Source organism: Vigna radiata, unplaced genomic scaffold, assembly GCF_000741045.1.
Source record: "Vigna radiata var. radiata cultivar VC1973A unplaced genomic scaffold, Vradiata_ver6 scaffold_253, whole genome shotgun sequence".
NCBI classification, from domain to species: Eukaryota; Viridiplantae; Streptophyta; class Magnoliopsida; order Fabales; family Fabaceae; genus Vigna; species Vigna radiata.
The window spans coordinates 47983-57556 of record NW_014544138.1 but is presented as its reverse complement, the minus strand read 5'-3'; the positions used below and the strand labels follow the sequence as shown (position 1 = coordinate 57556).

General features: G+C 28.9%; 1 protein-coding gene across 1 annotated transcript; it reads left to right on the top strand.

Moving 5' to 3' along the window:
- The first annotated feature begins 4862 nt into the window (after positions 1-4862).
- Positions 4863-5921, top strand: LOC106755383. The gene has a single exon (XM_014637530.2). The coding sequence runs from the start codon at positions 5075-5077 to the stop codon at positions 5585-5587; it is 513 nt and encodes a 170-aa protein (XP_014493016.1). The 5' UTR covers positions 4863-5074; the 3' UTR covers positions 5588-5921.
- The last annotated feature ends 3653 nt before the right edge of the window (positions 5922-9574 follow it).

The window sequence follows — 9574 nt, the reverse complement described above, 5'->3', positions numbered from 1 at the left end:
CCACGGGTGCAAGACTCGCCATAGCCCGACTCTCATTTTAAAGTCCGGACGAGTCAAGTCTAGAATCTCACATGTTTAGGTTGTTTGCTATAAAATGTGTTTGCTATCCATGCACTCTCTTATGATCAAATGTTTAATCTGTTGCATGATGTTTATTTATATAATTAGCTCACCCTTGCCTTGTTTTGTTGTGTATGCTGTATGTCTTTCTTTTGCAATGATCATTCATTTTTGAATGTGAGCAGAGGAGAATGAGCCCACTTTGGAGGATGTCTTGGAAGATTCTGAAAACACAGATGCTGCTGCCTAGACCTTTAGGGATTTGAGTTCCTTCCATGTTTTAAATTTCCTCTTGTTTCTGGATAACTGTAATCACAACCTGATTAACTTTTCTACTCTTAAACTGCTCTCTTTTATTATCTATGTGGACATCTTGATTTTTTATAGACTTGTATGGTATAAAATAGGGATGCCACAATATTTTACATGGTTAAATTTAATTAAAATTGAATTTTAATTTATATTTTATTTAATTTATATTATATTTTATATATTTTTTTTTAATTCTATTTAAATTTTATTTTAATAATTTATAAAAATATATTTTTTTAAATATTTATGGGTATTTGCGGATATTCGTTGGTTTTAAAATACTTAGTTGATATTTTTTAAGTGAGTATCCATGCGGGTAGCGGGTTGGGTAGCAAATGAATTTTTTCTTGGTCGGGTTGGGTTGCGGGTATGCATTGTCTGTATCCGACCTGACCCGTTGTCATCCATAGACTAACCTAGTGTGGTAGCTTGGGGTGGTCCAACTGTTCCACCACACCACAGAAACCTTTGTATCAAATTATCCGGATAGTTAATCTAAGTCTTTTCATGTTAAGATGTTTGGGTTGATATATGTGATTTAAATGATTTATGTATGCTACGTTATAAATGTGATATGATTTCTTTGATAGCTAGCTTACCCTTGCTTTTTTGTTATCTGTATTTGTATGTTGTTTATATTTTGTGATGATCACCTAATGGTGTGAGCTTAGGGATATAATCTTTTCAGCTATTCGACCTAAAGGTGAGGGGGTGAGGGAGAAGCTTATGAGTTGTTGGATAGATCTATAAGTGGATCTCTTATTTGAAGGAGGTTTGTTTTATATAATTATTTTTTTAGCATTTATGTAATGTTTCATTTTGGTAGTTTTATACTATTAAAATAGGATGTTACCGATGAAGTTTGAATTTTAAATAATTTTAATCAATTAAAAATTATTTAATTTATTAAAACACCTTCATTGTAAAGTTTACGTTTTAAAAGATTTCAGTTTATTAAATTTTTATTTCTAATCATTAAAATCCAGCTAATTACATGAATTTGAGTTTTAAATGATTTCAATTGTATAATATGTTTTTAATTAATAAAAAATAATAATTGATTAAAATACTTTTAATTGATTAAATGTTTTTTTCTTCCAAACCAAAAGAGAAAAAGAAAACATCTCTACATATTAAAAGACCTTTTAAACATTAATTTAGACGAATTCAAATCATGTATTGATGATTTGCTGCAATGCACTATAAGATCAAAATATAACTAAAAAAACAAGATAAAATAAAATAATCAAGACCGTAATTTTTTATTTTTACAATCAATTATGCATTGAAAACATAAAATACTCCATCTTCAAATTTGTTTTAAGTTTTTATATCATTACAGGTTGATTCTTATGTAGAACTCCTTTATTTTAATAAAATTAACTCCTTTATTTTAATAAAATTGAAAGTTGTACTAACAAATTTCTAAAATTAATTATCAAAGCAAAATAGTTATACACTAATATCCCTCGTAAATTTAATACTGTTAAAAATTAGAAAGAGATACAACTGTATTGAGTTTGGACTTTAAAAAGGAAATTTGAATAGATGAAAAAGACTTTATGAGAACATGAACATGTTAACTTATAACAATGATCTAATATACTTTAAGTATTACAATTACAAGTATGAGTTTGGTCGTATATTCAATACGAATGAGTTTGAAGAGTAGTATATATAAAAAAAACATATATTTATTATTTTAAAGTTTTGGGTTAGAAGTGGTGATTTATATGGAATGTTCATGACTAATTGGTATTGAATTTTTTTATTTCTCCTTAGTGAATCAAAGAATTTTATATAAGTGTGTTATGTTGTGATTAAACATCGATTCAAGTGTCTAACCACTATTCATTATAAAAAAGTCCCAACTTAAAAAAAAAATATTGTTAAGATCTCAAGTGTAAATATTGAAAATAAAGAGATAAAAAAGGAATAATATTACATTTAATGATTACTTGAAAAATTAGCTTATAAATAGGTGAATTTGAGGAGAAATTCACACATTATTTTTTGGTCAAAAATCTTGGTATGAAATTATGTTTATAGTTGTCATAATTTTGCACACATCTAATGGTAAAATTACTCATGAAGTTTCTCTCAAATCTAATATGAATCAATACAACTAATTAGTGGAGACAAATTCATGAAAAAATAATTAATTTAAGTCATGACATTAGGATTTGAACTTGTTTCAACAACAATAAGTTAGATTTTCACTTTATGTTTTATGTTTTATGATCTTCTTCCATGGGAAATCACACAAAAATAAAAATAAAAAATTGCAATAAAGCACAAAATTTTATGCATCATAAGAAATTGTTTCCATGGTAAAATATGTGAATCATTTAACTTTTTAAATATATGATGAAATGAAGGATTATAAAAAGTGGAGGAGAAAGAATTTTGATTTGTCACTCTTAATGGACATCACAATAGAAATGGAGATAAAGAGGAAAAAAGAAAGAAAGAAAAACTCAAAAGAATGAATTTGCATGTCATTTGGAGAAAAAAATACTTATTATTAACACAACATGTTACTTCATATATAAAAATCATGTACTAATAATTGTTCAAACTAACCATCAATGTAATACATTGATAAAAACTTCAAAATCAATATAACCATTCAAGATTCAATTAATTAGTATAACAAATAAAAACATATATGCACCAAATGATGGACCTTCCATCTTAGCAACCTTAGTATCATATTTAAAAATGATTTTGTATTCATGGCAAGAAAGATTATAGTCTCTAATATCGAACCACACAATGAATCCAAAAATAGAAGCAACACATCATTTCTCAACTTTGATTTTTTTTATGAATTAAAATGTTATTGTGGATGTATATAGCAAAATAAACTTTATTTAAATCATTGAAACTAACATGACATTTCACAACAAAACATTCATACATACATTATCATCCATTAAAACCAATCCCAAGCAACCAATAATCCTTATCATCCAAGTTTTCATGCTCAAATTATTCTTCAACATAAAAATACAACAAATTTTATCATATTAAATAGATCTAACAATTTTGTTATAAGAATTCAAATATAAACATCTCATGTCAATTAAGATTAAAGCATGAAGTAATTGGTGAAAGAAACTATAATTCTTCACATTATTAGTATATATTTATAAGTTTTACGGAATATATATACAAAATTTTTTTATGTTACACATAAATATATTAATTGAGATTACTTAATAACCCAACCCAAATTAACTTAATTTAAGTCAATTCAATTAGATTAAGATTTTGTTTCGTTTATGATTGGGTCAATTCTAATCTGACTCAATTCAAACTAACTAATTTTTTACGGGTTAAATGACAAATTTAATATGATTAATATCGAGACTCAATACTTGTGTTATGATTTTTTTTTTCATGTCTTAGAATTAGTTTGAAAAAACGTGGTATGATTTGACTTATTAAATTACTTATAGCCTTTAAATTATTTTTTTTTAAAGATTGCATTATTTTTAAATTGATTGAAAATTATAGTTTATCAACAAGATAAAATACTAAGCTAATTAACTCAATTAAATCTAATTCGTTCAAGAGTAAATTAGATTTAACATAACAAATGCAAATCCCATATTTTTTAAAAAAATTATACATGTTAAAAAATTTAATTCTTAAAAACATGATAAATATTTGATTATTATTGTATGAATCCAAACTAAGAACATATATATAATTATTATACTTTATTGATAAGATAAGTATTGATAAAGTATCCTAAAATATTAGATACAAATATGTATCAGACATGAATAATAATCCAAATCGAAATATAACTATATAACAAACTTAGTAATTTCTTTAATACATTAAGTTATAGACTTGTCTAGATCCAACCCAATTCAAATATCTCCAAATTCAATTTCTTTAATGAATTGTTTCCAAGGTTACATGATCATTAATTAAATAAGCCAAGTATGAATTATTTAATATTTTTTTAATAAATTTTATATTTGAATTAAAAGTTGACAGTTAAGCTTATAAGAAATCCACGAGTCAAAAATATATTTTCCTTTCATATTTCATATTTCGCAAACTCTTTGATATATTTTGAAGGACAATTTAATGTATTACCTTTTATATCATGATCATACTATTAGAATATTTTTAATACCACAAACTTTTGATGGAATATTATCCCTTAAACAATATAATATTGCCTAACATTTTACTATAACAATTTATTAAAAAAAAATATAATCAACAATAAATAAATCTTATTCTTTTTATATGATGATGGATTTAACAGAAGGTTGAGTTTTGAATAATCCCTTTGAATATGTGGTCTTGATCTTGTGTTTTGAATGAGAGATAATGTAATCCTTCAGAGATTCTCTGTTAATTTCTGAAGTATCATATAATATGTGAGATAAGCCAAGCCCAGAACAGTTGTAGATATTTTCTTTATCAGTATTATTATTTATTATCGTGATTATTGTTAGAAAAATTAGTTCGAAAAGTTCAATTATATTGAGTAGGGGAGAGTAAATTATTAACGATGTGGGAGAAAGAAATAGGATAACATCAGACCGAAAGGAAAGAGCATAATTTTAAGGAATAGTGATTAGAAAAGTGAAATCCGAGGGCAGAGAGCGAGGTGGGACACGGTGAGTGCTTAGAGTAGAAAGGTCAAAATTGAGGTTGTTTGGTTTGTAGGTGGTGAATGGCGCAAGAAGAGGAACCCACATCTTCACCTATGCACCCATCTTCCTCGTACACCTTCCTTCTCAACATCATGAGCAAAAGGAGAACCTGGGCATGTCTTTTTCTCTTTGTCTATGGAACCCTTTTGGCTTCTTCATGGAACTTCCTCCAATCCACGCTTTCTTGGTACAATCTTCAAGTTCAGTCCTCCACCTCCGCCTGGCCGGCGCTCTACGCCTCCGTGCTTCTCGGCACCGTCTTTGGGCTCCTCTCCATGGTGGCGGCTCTGATGGTTATGGTTCCCGCTGTGCTGGTGACGTGGATCACGGTGGTGGTGCTGTTGGCCTTCTTTGGGAAGCCTAGGAGGACCCTGGTGGTGGAGGGAAGGAAGATCACGGGGGAGATTTTCGGGGTTGTGGTGAGGATTTTGTTGAAAGAAGGGAATTTTGTGGCTGCGGTTTGTGCTGTTTTGGGGTACTTTGCTCTTGTTAGAAGGAATGGGACTCAAGAGGGGGTTGTTGGTGAATCGTGAATGGTTGGTATTTGGTGGTGGAGTGGTTGGTTTTTTGGATTGTTACATGGGGTTTGGAAGGTCCTTCTGATTTGGTAAAGTGTCTTAATCTGGTTTTTTTGGGGGGTTGAGAGTAGGAAGGTGAAAGGTGAAACATTGAAAATGTTACTTACTAAGATGTGTAGATGCTTAGCTTCCGATGATGTCAGGGTAAATCCCAGTGTATGTTCTAGCTAATTCATTAATTTTTACTACCACTTACAAGCTCTTATCTGTTTTTGCTGAATCTATAGATATGTAATTGTTACACTGAAGTTGTTATGCTCAAACTCAATTTAGCTAATTTTGTTCACTTTTTTCTGATTTTGATCATCTGTTTGAACAAGCATCCAAGCCTTTCATGTTTGAGGGATCATAGACAATCTGATTGAAGATGGTTGTATTCTCGAGAGCATACTCAATAAATAGAAGTCACCCTTTATATTAGGTGACTCATAATAGAAATCATTGGGGTTTCTTGAGTTCTCAACCAACTTTAGAATAAAATTTGAAACTTAGAACCCAAATGGGAGAGGGATGAATGTATCTGAGGTGTTTGCTTGATATGTTTGTTGAAGTCAAATTAGGGAGTGGAGTGAATAAGACTTTGTTGAGAATTTGATTAGACTGTTTTGGAGCTTTTAAGTTAGCACAACACCTATTGAAAAGACAAGGGTGTTCCTTAGTTTTCATGTTTGCCCAACAAAAAACCATGTTGTGTCTAGTAAACTACGAATTAATCAGAAACAGCTTCTGTTGGAAGTCAAGTTTTGGTTGAAACATCTTTACTTAGAAAAGAAAAGTTAATCATTGAACCCTTGTCTAATAATCTGGTGATAACAAACAGCCACCCATATTACCTCACTTCTTTCTATGATTTCACCAAACATGTTACCAACTAGTCAAAGCCAGCATCAATCAACATATGAAAAGAAATATCTTTTACAGAGAAGATTTTGTGGATGGAATCGTTGTTGAACCTGTGATGAGATGTCTGTGTAAACAACATATTTGACATCTGAATTCTGAAAATTTATCATTCTAAATTGCTGACAGAGTTTATTTGAGTGATCTTAACTTAGGGTGATTGAAGTTGTTTTGTAAGATATCTCCCACCAGATTCTTTTCTCCAAATGGTGGCAAACATCATGGAAAAGGAGAAGCTAGCTTAAAAGGGGACGTTTTAGAGTTCATGTGAAAGTAAAACAAGAATATTTGAATTTGAATTTTGAAATTTGGAATTTGGTGTTTTCTTGCACATGTGCAACCTACCAAGAACACTTTTTCTGCAGATTATCTTTTCTTGCTACTTGTGTTGCAAGCAAGAAAGAATCATTTGCTCCAATTGGACTCCAAATTTTCTTTTTCAATTTTGGTCAAAAATTGATAATCTTATGAAAGTGTACCTTTCTACAGTTCTAACAACACCGGATTCATTGTATGTGTTTGTTTTTTTTTAAAGGTTGTTGACCTGCATGTTTGACAGTAACCTAATTATAAAATATACTAACTGTTTCTGAAAATCCTTTTAGAGATATAAAGAAAATAATTACTTTTTTTTTTTATAAAAAGTGTTATATTACATATTGATTAATTATAAATAAATAAAATAATGTAAAAAGGAGACAAGTATCTTAAGGAAACAAAAAATATATTAGGGTTTTGTTTAAAGAGTGGAACTTGTCTCCTTTCTTTGTGCAGAATGAATGATATAAAAATAAGCAGTAGTAAGTGTATTCCTTGCTTCATGTTACTTGTTTCTTGCTTCATGGCCCAATCACTGTTATCATTACAATATACATTAGCACCTTACATTAAGCATGTATTTCACCCGTACCGACACTCCCTTGTCTATGTTACTTCTTTTGTTGGCTCCATTAATTACGAAACTTAACATCAAAGCATGTCAAAAGTATAAATCATAGGATATTGAAACACTAAATAAATATTATATATATAATTTCATATTAATCTAAAATTTTATAATGCTTCACTTGTATAAATCAAGATAAAAATAATGTATACTTTTTTAAAATATAAATAATTTGATCATTTTATTAATGTTAAATTTAATATGAATAATCATGATGATATGAAATTATAATTGACAGTTAGATCGATAAAGTTTACCTTTTTTTTGCATACAATTGTTATGTTATAACTTATAACATTCTTTTAGGAAAAATTCAAAACCCATGTAAAATTAATGTGTAAATAGCATTGTATGCGTAACGCATTATTTAGAAATCACGTTTGTATTTCTGATTCATTGATGATAAATTCCATATGAATAAACTTTTCAATATTTACTTATTAAAGAAAAAGACATCCACATAAAAGTTATTAAACTTGCTTTGGGAACTATAAGAAGAAATTAAATAAAAGAGTTTCTGTAAAAAAAAGAAATTAAATTTTTTTTAAATTTTTTTTCAATAAATATTTGTGGAGAAACTTATTTAGATTTAAACATATTATTAACAAATATGGCTAGAGTTGAAAAATAAGCCTAATGTAAGGTTGAAAATGAAAGGTATACTAATAAGTCAACTAATAACCAATAAACAACACAAGTTGTATATATTTGTATTTAATATGGCACTTGTAGCTTTTGGTGGCTTGGGATCCATAGGTGTGCAATAGTGATTTCTCTAGTTCATGAATTTTCTATGGGGTTGGACTAGGGTTTCTTTGAAGTTGTTTTACATTGCCCTAAAGACCCGCAATCAATGATCAAAAGTCAATCATATATCACTCTAAACCAAACCAAATTGGAGAGATAGAAGTGATGGTTACCTAAAGAGCAATGGCTACACTTTTTTTTGTCACATGATGAGTTAAATAAAAACAAATATTTTGAAGCAATGACATCATAACAAGTGAAGTCAAAGAGAAGGTTATAAAGGGTTGCAACCTTGGCTCAAACCCTAGTGCACTCTATGCTCAATACAATCATGTGCCAAGAAGTTGAGCCTTGAGCTCATTATGTTAACCAATAAAGAAAAGGGGTGATAAGATGATTAAGAAGAAGAAAAAAAGTCTAAATTATGAATTTGTGTTTCAATATATGCATTGAGAATATTGAAGTTGTATTTCAAATTGTCATATTCTTTGTTTAGTTTTTCCATTATTGTTTCTCAACTCATGATTTTCAATTTTTTTTTTAAGAATGTAGATTTTGTTTTCAAATAATAAATTTCTTAAGTAGTAACTTTTAAATTCATTTCCGAAACTTTATAAGATTTTGATAAAACAGTTTGACAGAAGTTCATTATATGTTTTAATCACTTACTATAATTAATTGAAATTTATATTCTTATTTGATACGACTAATGATAGTTCAAATATTGCATAGTCGAGTGGAGCTTCTTCTTTTTACTCGGAAGAGTCAAGATCTTTCCATATATACTCACGACAATTTTCTTCATGTGCTTCTTGAAGGTCTTCTTTCATCTTTTTTTGATTTGATTTTATTATAGACACTCTGGCGAAAATTGATCATGTTTTTTTTTAGGCTTAATAACTATTTTGGTCCCTATTTTTGTTTGGTTTGTTCATTTTGGTCCTCATTTTTTTTTTTGGTTCAATTTGGTCCTAAAGGTTGTAAAATCTGTTCAATTTGGTCCTTTTTTGAAACGGCGTCTAAATACTTAACGACTCACTGTCCAGCTGTCCATTTAGAGAGAGAAATGTCATTTATGATCTGACGTGGGGTCCTTAAGGTGTAGTGAAGTGGAATTATTATTTTTGGAATTCTTTTTTTGATATTAGGGTTATTCTTTTCAAAATTAAATTAAGGTTTTCAAAATTAAATTAAGGATATTGTTGTTTGAAAGATTAATCCTGGTTTACAGATCTGCAAGATTGGGGAAGAACACAATTATAGGAAACCCCCAAAATTCAATTTGAAAACAAAGATCCCAATTCCTCCAATCACAACATCAGAAAAACCAAGAACAGAAACCTCAAAGA